The sequence below is a fragment of the Xiphophorus maculatus genome, chromosome 9 (genome assembly GCF_002775205.1).
Source record: "Xiphophorus maculatus strain JP 163 A chromosome 9, X_maculatus-5.0-male, whole genome shotgun sequence".
In the NCBI taxonomy this organism is placed as follows: domain Eukaryota; kingdom Metazoa; phylum Chordata; class Actinopteri; order Cyprinodontiformes; family Poeciliidae; genus Xiphophorus; species Xiphophorus maculatus.
In genome coordinates this window covers 21,089,719-21,099,933 of record NC_036451.1, presented here as the reverse complement: position 1 = coordinate 21,099,933, position 10,215 = coordinate 21,089,719, and the positions used below count along the sequence as shown (strand labels likewise).

The following is a 10,215-nucleotide window of genomic DNA, read 5'->3' as shown; positions in this document are numbered from 1 at the left end:
AGGCAGAGATCGCTGCGGAGAGACTGGCTCCTTAATATCGATAATGGTTTTCGATTTCTTCCCGCCTCCACTTTGGTCAGTTTAACGGCAGCCAAAAAGCTTCCCTCACTGGATTCCTCCTGGGCTGGAGAGTGCACCATGGGAGGATAAGATGCCCATTAAAAATCCATTACTCTGCCCAGCGTGGCAGAGTAATGGATTCTAGCATTGTGCCATCCACGATACCCAGAACTTTAAGGCCAAGTCTGTGATTCTTTAATGTATGTATAGACTATTAAAAAGCTGTCTACGTGTTAATTAGTGAGCATAGCTGCTTCTTATCTTCTGATCAAATAAAGACATCACTTTAGGGCAATTTGGAGTTTCTGTTTTACTTTGCAAACGACCAGAGATCAGTTGTCTCGATGCAGATCCCACGGTTGCCCTGAGCAAAGTTGCCCACATCAAAGCGCCACTTCGCCCTAGCAAGCTATAATCAGACCTCGCTTTTTAGTCGTCTCTCGAAAAAAAAAAAAATCAAACAATGTGGTTTAGCGATCAGCCTGTCACTCTGTTAGGACCTGTAATTTTTCTGTAGTCGGTGCCGCATGTGAGTGGAAGCTACGGCAGCTATTACAACAGTGCCATTAGTGAGGCTTTACGTTGAAATATTGTAAAAAAAAAAAAAGGAACCCACTGTTTCCCATGCTTTATCACTAACCATTATAAAACAAGTGAATGCCGAGGTCATTCAAAGCGATCTTTAAACAGCTGCCAGCCCGTGTTGGTTCCCACAGCCCAGGATTTGTTGGAACATGTGGGCCAAAGTCCTGGCAGAACCTCAAACCGGCATGAATCGGGAATAATTTGCTGAAATCCCCACAGCTTACACAGACGTATAAATTTGGCATGAATTTAAAAATGTTTTAAAGTAAGCTTTCCCGTATGGCACAAATGGAGTTTACAAAATATCTACGGTTTCCAGGTAGGACTGCCCTACATTTAACTACAGCGCAAATTGTGACAGCAAATTTTTACTTAGTGTTTCGACAGAATTGTTTGTTTTAGTTGACTAATGATGAATTTCTGTCGACTACATCTACAAGAATTTAGTGGACAAAATTATATGTTAACTGTATAGTGCTGAAACGACTAATCAAATTAATCAATTCTCGAAATAATCGTCAACTAATTTAGCAATTGGGAATTGCATTTTAGATAATACAATATTTCTTATCTTATTTTAAAAATGAATTTAATTATTTGCATATTTAAAACTTTCAATATATTTCTAGTATTTTATTTAAAAAAAGGCTTAAGTGGCTAGATGAAAAATCGGCACAATTTTTTAATCTTTTGCTTGGTTGTCAGAATAATCGATACAATAATCGATTACTAAAATAATAATCATTAGTTGCGGCCCTGAAAATGTGAATACTTTTTCACCAATTCACTTGAATGATCAACACAAAATATATATTTTTTTTAGCCATTTACGGCATAATGTTATTTTCTGAATATGCAACGACCAGCTTCCCTGTCCCTGCTGAAGAAAAGCCTTGGCACAGCATGATGCTGCCACCACCACCATGCTTCACTGAGTGGATTGTGCCGTTTTCTTTCCCTTTCTCATGGAAACTCTAAAAGGAAGTGAGCCTTACGCTTGCTTGTTTGTTTTTGCCAAATTTTATTCAGTCTGCATCTAAACGCTGCTATTTTTACTGCTTCCCAGTAGATTACAAAAATGTCTTCTGTTTTTTTACCCCTCCAGGGGGTCTTTTTGTGGGCTCTAGAGTCCCTTTTTATGAAGTAGGTTGACAGGAAAGGGGGAAAGAGAGGGGGGAAGACATGCGGTAAACGTCGCCGGGTCCGGGAGTCGAACCCACGACAGCCGCGTCGAGGACTTGAGGCCTCCAAATGTGGGTCGCGCTAATCAATCCCTACGCCACCACGGCACGCCCAAAATATCTTTTTTTTTTTTTTTTTTAATTTATTTCCCAGCATAGTCCGTTAGAGGTCTGTCAGACTCAGGTCAGATTCTAATTCTGGGCAAACATCCACGTCATTAAGGAGATCATCGTCACCGTCATCCTCCACGTCTGATTTCGGAGCAGTGAAGACGCTCCGTGTGGACTTGGCGCTCCGAGGTTTTCGTCGTCGTGGAGCTGGCAGAGACGAAAAAAGACGCTGTTAATTTGTGAATGAAAGTCACTGCTTATCTCTGTTGATGTCATCGGGATTCAAAGGTTTCTTTTCTTTTTTACCTACCCCTTCTAACAACTGAGTACTATTATCCAGCTCTCTCTCTCTGTGTGTGTGTGTGTGGGCGTGTGTGTGAATGCAAATTATTCTGATTTAACGGTCCCAAATTGCTGTGGGAAACATTTCCAGCACAGATTGTAATCTCTATCGGGAACGTTACAGGAAGTCTCAGGAGTTAGCAGCACATGGCCGACGGGAAACTAAACGATCCCAGAAAGGACCGCTGGACAGGAAACTATCGCTTACGAGCTTCATCCGCACACGGCGGGACTTTTAACGTATTCCTTTGCTGCTGCACGTCATTAAGTGTGGATTTTTCAGTTCTAGTCTAATATTGAAAGCCTAATATATGTGACTTTCTCAGGCCTTTAAATATTGTAGAGTACAATTAGCATTAGGTGAGAAAACAGCTCCTTACCGGACTTCAAAGTGGCAAACATGATGCCAAAAGTAATTCTATTAAAACAAAAGCAAAATTGGCAGGCAAAGGTTTCTGTTTCACTTTGTGAGTCAAATCCAACGGCATCAGTCGGACAGGCTGAGCCAGGTGTGCGGGGGAGGCATAACGAGTAAACTACAGGTCCCAACTTGCTTAAAAAAAAAAAAAAAAAATCCGTCACCCTGTAACCATTTGGTCGAACTGTTCTGCTGTTTGTGAGAACAGGTTTATGAGCTTGTCCCGGATAATGCTTCGGCACGCTCAGCTGTGCGGTTCCCCAGGAGACACCGGGTGCATTTCCACGTTTTCCTCAAGTTGAAACCACAAACCTCAATGTGTTTCACTGGAATTCTATTTGACACAAAGTAGTGACAGTAATGTGGAAAGAAAAGGATGCGTGGTTTGCAAAAGCTACGCGCAGACAAAATTCCAGCGAAATGAATTACTTTCAGTTGTTAACTACTCAGAAAAAAATGTCTTTCTGTGGTTAACTTAATCTTGGTATAAATCCGGCTTACTCTTTCTTGCTTACTTAGCAACTTAAGTATCGATAATTTAATTGAAACTTTGTACAGTTTGCTCAGTGTTTTCCAGTTCTGGCATGTGAGTCAATTGTTCTTGTACTTAAGTTATAACTTTAATCCCTCTTACCCACAACCTGCAAAATATGAATCATAATAAGTATTGGCAGCATCATTTAGTCAATTTTTTAAAATACTTGTTTTTAAAAAAAAATATTTGTAAATATTTTGCAAAGCATCAAAGATTCTCCTTCCACTTCACAATTACTAGTGTTGTTCATTCCTATGAAATCACTGCAGTCCAAAACGTGGGAAACCTCCAAGAAGTGTGAATAGTTTTCTGTAAATTCCTACCGGGCTCTTTGTCCTCCAGCCAGGACAGATCATCAGAGCTGATCTCCGAGAGACTCGGGGTCGGACTGAAATCCTCCGAGTCTGAATCCGCCTCATCAGCTGTGAGTCCTTTGCTGTGGCTCCGAGGGACCGGGAGCGGCGGGTCCCCTAGAAAGCGAACGATAACTGCGGTTACAGGCCCGTTGTGCTGAGTGACAAAGAACCGGAGAACAAAAGAGGAGCAAACCCGATGTGAGCTGTTGCGGCGAAGATGCTAACTCTTGTCCTCGGTGAAAGAGACTCCTCACTTCACTCTTCAGTTCTGACACAGCTGTTCTGTAGGAGGAGACGACGCCATTTGTGAAGCAAAATAAAAAGACGAAGCACACACAGAATGCAAAAACTTTGCTTTTTTCCCCCCACACTTTTTCTCCATTTTGATGCGGTTTGTGTTAGATAAAAGCAATCGTAAGTTTCACTGGATCAGTTTCAGACTGCTGCATCCTAGATACACAAAGAAGCGTTACCGCAGATCCTTCCTCCCAGCAGCTGTCAGACTTTAAAACCATCACTGCTCCCAACAAAATCAATGTAAGTGTTTACATCCATGCAGGCGTTTGGACAATCTGCTCTGGTCTTACTCATCTTTAAATAATATTTCCACTGTTACTGCACGTCTGTTCTTCTGCACCAATATGCTGTATTGTAAATAATCTACATCTTTTTTTTTAATGTTCAATACACATCATGCGCACTTTTGGAAAAGCGATCCGACTCAGTTGCACCTCCCTTGGATCATGAATCCGATACGTCTATTTCTAAGAACTGCACATTATTTTTTGTTATAGTCTTGTACAATATTATTATTATTATTACTGTTAATCCTGTTTTTTATACATTACTTTTAACACTTTAAGAGCTTTTTATGTGAACCTTTCTATCTGTGGCACCACAATTTCCCCTTGGTGGGACAGTAAAGGGCATTTCTATTCTATTGAATTAATGTAAAAAGGAAAACACACACTCCCTCGCACCTCATCTGATGCACTTCTTGCTGAGTGAGCGAATAGCGGCAGAGTGTCCTCATCAGATCGCTGCTGTGTGTTCTGCAGCTGCCTGTCAGCTCCTCCAGTGTCTGAGCAACAAAACAACTGCTGAGGATCAGAGACAACACAAGCAACGAGCCTCAAGCAGACAGAGAGGTGTGTGTGTGTGCTTACCTTGTGGCTGTGTTCACATTGTCTTCTCGTCTCCCTCGCCTCCGTCAGCTGGAGATGCATGTCCTCCTCTTGTCTCCCTTTAACAAGGAAAGCAGGGGAAACATGAGGAGCGCTTTTCCTTTCTGCGGCTGAATCAATGAATTAAGAGCCGAGCTGCGGTTGTGTCTGCGACTCACTCATTTGTGTTTTCAGCGCGTCCAGCTCTCTCCGCAGGCGTTCCAGCTCGTCCCGACCGAGCTTGGAGCCGAAGCTGAAGAAACAGACAGAAAGCATGTCACGGCACTGACAGGCAAAAAAACGTTCATGTCGTTGCCCTCGTGCGATCCGTTGAGGCGGCGGCTGCAGGAGTTTTGCACCTCTCCTTCAGGTCGCCTCGCAAGTCGTTTCCCCTCGCAAGGCTGCTGAGCTCACGGCCAACCTCTCTCCTCCACTGCTCCATCCTTCGCTCCACGTCTGAACTCAGGTCTGCCCTTTCTCTGTCCTTCTTCCAGAGCTCCCCACGAAGACTCCGCACCTCCTCTGCAACAGCCAGCGATGGAGTTAAATCAGAACAAAGTCCTAATTTAGTTAATAGTGGGATACATCCTCTGCTGAAGAACAGTCGGGCGCCATGTGCTAATTAGGCTACTGGCTGTACTGTCACGTTATACACATGCTGTGTGTTTAGAGTCTGTTCTCAGTGACAGAACATAAAACACTCATCGTCTATAAGCCCCCTTGTCGTTGGGCGAGAGGTGGGGCAAGCCTTGGTCAAGTGAAGGAGCGGGAAGGAGAAGCACACACACTTTTACCTAAAAAACAATTTGGAATAACTGATTAGCCCAGCTGTTACATTTTTTCACTTTAGTCAACTTTAACAAAATTGTGCTTTAGAAATGATGACATAGTTTAACACATTATGATGTCTCTCTGTGGTTCTACCTCTGGCATAGATGGGAAGTGATCGGTAAAACCTTACAAATGAAAACGAATAACTTCCATTCAAATGTTTAAACGTCCCTGTTCTCAATCATTTTTACATTTGGGTTTTCCACTTGTGAAAGTATCCGTATAGATGAACTTTAGTAACTTATAATTATTGTAACTCTTGTATTGCTTCAGGAATTACGTCTAACACCTTCAAGTTTTCAACTTCTCCCTAATAAAACGAGTCATTGCATGTGGTATGAACAAGAAGATAATGGCATCGAGTAGGAGATTCGGGGGAAAAGTTGTAGATGTGGAAGTGAGATACCTTGCAGAGTCTGGATGTGGTATTGCTGAGACTGCTTCTCCCTCTCCAGGCCATTGAGTTTCACTGAGAAGGACTCAATCAGCTGGAAAGCAAGAGCAGGAAAAACAAAGTCCAGGAATTTTGCTGCATTTGAAGGCAGTGAGCAACACAGACGTTACAACCACAAACGACACAGAAAAAACAAGCCCACGATGCTCCAAAATGCTGTAATGTGCCTAATTTTATTTTTAGGAGGAGAAAAAAAAAACTCTGATGTCAGTTGTGGCAAAAATAGTTATTACCTTTAGAAAGCAGTTACTTTTCACACAGGTTCAGGTTTCTTCAGACGGTTTTGTTACAGCACAAAAAAGTCATAGTTTGAAAACATTAAATCAGGTAATATTGAAATCAGTTGAATGATCTGAAACATTTAAGTGTGGCAGTAGAAGAAAAGCCAATCCCTGCCACACTTTCAGATTCTTACTATCTAACATATCGAAAACCATTCATTCGTTTTGTTTCCAGCTCACAATGCCCACGACTTTGTATTGGTCATACACATAAAAAAAAAAAACACCTGAGGTTTGTGTTTGTAACAGGATGAAATGGACACACACCTGACTCTGTATCTGGAGCTGTGACTGAATGGCAGCGAGGTCAGCCCACTGCACACCCGAACGGAGAGATGAGGGAGGCCTGTAGTCGGGGCGCGCTGTGCAGAAAGAAGTAGGAGGGTCCCAATGTGAATTTAATCCACTCCTCTTCACTGCAAATGCGAACCAAAGGTAAAACAAAGTCATCTGAAATGATTCAACTACAGTTTGAATAAAATGAAGCTAAACAAACAGGTGGGAACTTCCCTTTTGAATCTGAAATAATTCACCTACCTTCTGCTCCTTCAGGGAATTTCCCAGCAGAGGTCAGTCTTTCCTGTTGACGCACAAAAAACTATTCAGAAATACAAGGGGGAACAACAAAACTCTCATTTGATTTTCGAGAAGCCATGAACCATTTTAAAACTCAAGTTGGTTTGGAGGATTTGAAGCGGCACTACTGCCACCTGCTGTTTTGCCACTAAAATTGTAAATTAGAAGTCGAGTCAAACTTGTTTATAATGCACCTTTCATTTGACAAATGAAGACTAGATCTGCTAGGAAAGAGAAGTAGAATAAAAACAACTATTGACAAAAAAGAGATCCGGTAAAAACCTAAATTGAAGGAAGTGAAGATAGTTAAAACATATTAAGTAGAATGCCGTTTATGAAACCAAATATGCCTAACTAAAATTCTGGGAGAACGAGTATGTTCCGAGTTTGCTTTAAAGGTTAACAAGCTAGAAACTGATCTGAAGTCTTATGAAAGAGAACTTCAGAGGACAGGAGCATAATGACGGGAAAAACAAGAGCAGATCTAAAGTTTATTCTGGGTATAAAGAGAAAATGATTATTGGAAGACCTCAAAATAAAAATAAATAAAAGGCATGAATCCGTTTTTCTAAGTCAGGTTGTGATGGAAGGGATCTGACTTTGGATGTGATTCTAGGGTGACAAAATTCAGACATTGGATGTCTTTTATGTTTCATAAAATTAAAGTCACTATTCAAAGTGACATGTTGGTTTAACATGCTGAAAAGTTAAACCAACAAAGGATTCAGATGTTTTTCAGATTATCAAGGTGCACAAGACGAATCTCAGTTTTGTCCTCATTGAACTTTAGAAACTTGACATCAGTGTGGCATTCAGCAAGATTATTTACAAGGTTACCGTTGCAAGCATAAACATATATACACAGATGTGTGTCATCAAGACCAAGAAAAGTAAATTAAACCCAATAGGACCAAGAATTCATCCTTGTGGAAAACTGTGAACAACATAATCTTTCTTGGATTCAAAGTTACCAATAAAGACAAAAAAAAATGTTGTTCCAGTAAAATATGAAGACAACCAATTGAGAGCAAAATCATTCAAACTAAATTGATGTTCAAGGAGGCGCTGAACGTTGATGTTCAGCGCCCTGAACAGCGCCACAAAGTGATCAAGAGTATCGAAAGCGTCACTAAGATCAAGAAAAATTCTAATAAAAATTCTAACAGCGATCAAAATTAATTTTCAAGTTATACTATTGTAACCAGGGCTTTTTTGTGTGACGTACTTGGTTCTAAACCTAGACTTGTACGTATCAATCAAGTTGTTTTGGATTAAATATACAGATATACATATGTAGGTGATGATAAACACTCTTTTCTATAAAATGGAAGATTAGGAATTGGTCTGCAATCATCCAGGAGAAATGTGTATTCTTCCTTAACGGTGACAATAGCGTGACTGAGAGCAGAAGCAAAACTTCCGCTAGGAGTCAACAAAACCAAAGGAAGATTCTACACTGATTAAAAAGTAATGGATAATCCTTGAATGTACTCACCCTCATCTTAGCGACGTTGCCGTCGGCTACAGACAGGATGGAGTTTAACTGACTGTCCCAGTTCATATCCTGAGATAGAAGCAAAAAGTCAAACATCACAAGTACAGTAATTAGTCAAATTGATCATTGATCAGTATCCTGAAGGTTTTTCTAGCAAAAATAGTAGTCAAGCTACGGTAGCGGAGTAACATGAGACCCAATTTGTTGCAGCTCTGTGATGCAACAGCTGAGTTAGGCTTTCTGACACTGTAAGGAGGATTATGTTGCAAAACCTTTTGCAATTTAAAGTTGAAATCCAAGATCCTGGATATTCAAGTTGTCCAATAATGTGATAGACTTTAGCAAGAGATCTCATAACATGAGAGTGTAGTTGAACTGATCTTGGCAGAAACATTTACTGGGTCATGGTAAAAAATAACGTTTTAAAACACAATTTCATTGTTACTTTTATTCCTTAGAATCAAACTCTTATTCCAACAGAAGAGGCTTTACATGCAGAAATTCACAAACAAATCTCTAATTACCTCTGTAGACACAGGCGTTTGTTTTTAATGTGACTATGCATAACTAACGTCACGGCATGTAATAGTTGATCAATTAGATACATTTTAACTGCATTTTACTGTCTTATAAAGACAATAAGTTTATTTCACAGCGGTTGGAAAGTAACGGCAGCTTCGCTCCGGGGTCTGAAATCTGCTACAACATTGTTACACACGTATCATAACATAACACATTTAATAAATATATATAAGAACAGGTAAGACGCAATATAATGATATATTATAGCCTCTATCTTTTATTTATTTTTCTATTTTTACCTCAATTGGGGATCCAACTCTTAGTTATGGGGTTCAGTACTGTACTCCTCTCCCCGCTGTAATTATTCGCTACGTGAGCAACATGAAGATAAAAGTCAAAATAGTAGCATGGCAGAGAAGTTAGTTTAACTACAAACAGTATTGAGACACTTAATCCTTCCTCTCTTTCGGCGGGTCGCCACTCAGAATAAATGAATTCCCAGCTTCATTCTTCGTTTTTCTTCTATTTTGCGTTTTCATACTACAGTGTAATTTCTAGCTGTATACCGCCACCTACTGTACCGGAGTAGGCAAGGCAGACATGAAATACCAATACCCGTAGAATGCAGTCTAGTTCTGACTAGAAATGTAGCTTCTTTTATGTGTTTTCTGTGTTTCGTTGAAACGTGTGCCATGGATACTTACTAAACACACACCCATATGTATTTCCCACATTTTGCTGATCCATTCGTTTTTCAGATGAATATTGTGGAGAATGCAAAATTGTATTTTCAATTTAATCAAAATGGCGACGGCCTATCGTAGAATTAAAATGATATATTATCTATTATCCTGCAAGATCTATTCATTATATTCTGTATACATATAAAACCACTGCTAAAAAAAAAAAAAAAGAATGAATAAGTAAACAAAACAAGAAGCTTCTCTTTTACATTTGCTGAAAATAATCTTGATGATCCCCCAAACTTGAGTAAAATTTCTGATAGACAAAACAAAAAAAAACTTTTGGGTAGGCATGTGTGGTGTGATGTAAAATCTTACAGAGCATGTCAACAGTTAAACATAGAGCTGGTAGTGTAATGGTCTGGAACTGGTTTGCTCCTTCAGGTAAAGTTGACAATTTCCTTCATTTTATTGAACCATGAAATCTGCTGTCTATCCTGGGGGAGGATGTCCAGTCATCAGTTTCCAACTTTAAGCTCAAACACACTTGGATTTTGCAGCATAATGATTAGAAGCATAGCAGCAAATGAACCACTGAACGGCTAAAATAAATAACTAACTA

General features: G+C 40.1%; 1 protein-coding gene across 1 annotated transcript; it reads right to left on the bottom strand.

Annotated features, from left to right (window-relative positions):
* Nucleotides 1-1,925: 1,925 nt before the first annotated feature.
* LOC111609674 lies at nt 1,926-9,425 on the bottom strand. Its single transcript, XM_023339267.1, has 12 exons — nt 9,210-9,425; nt 8,389-8,457; nt 6,855-6,897; nt 6,585-6,733; nt 5,989-6,070; nt 5,111-5,273; nt 4,931-5,004; nt 4,755-4,831; nt 4,569-4,669; nt 3,782-3,870; nt 3,556-3,702; nt 1,926-2,144 (listed from the first exon to the last, which is right to left on the bottom strand). The coding sequence occupies exons 2-12, from the start codon at nt 8,452-8,454 to the stop codon at nt 1,990-1,992; spliced, it is 1,146 nt and encodes a 381-aa protein (XP_023195035.1). The 5' UTR covers nt 8,455-8,457; nt 9,210-9,425; the 3' UTR covers nt 1,926-1,989.
* Nucleotides 9,426-10,215: the final 790 nt, after the last annotated feature.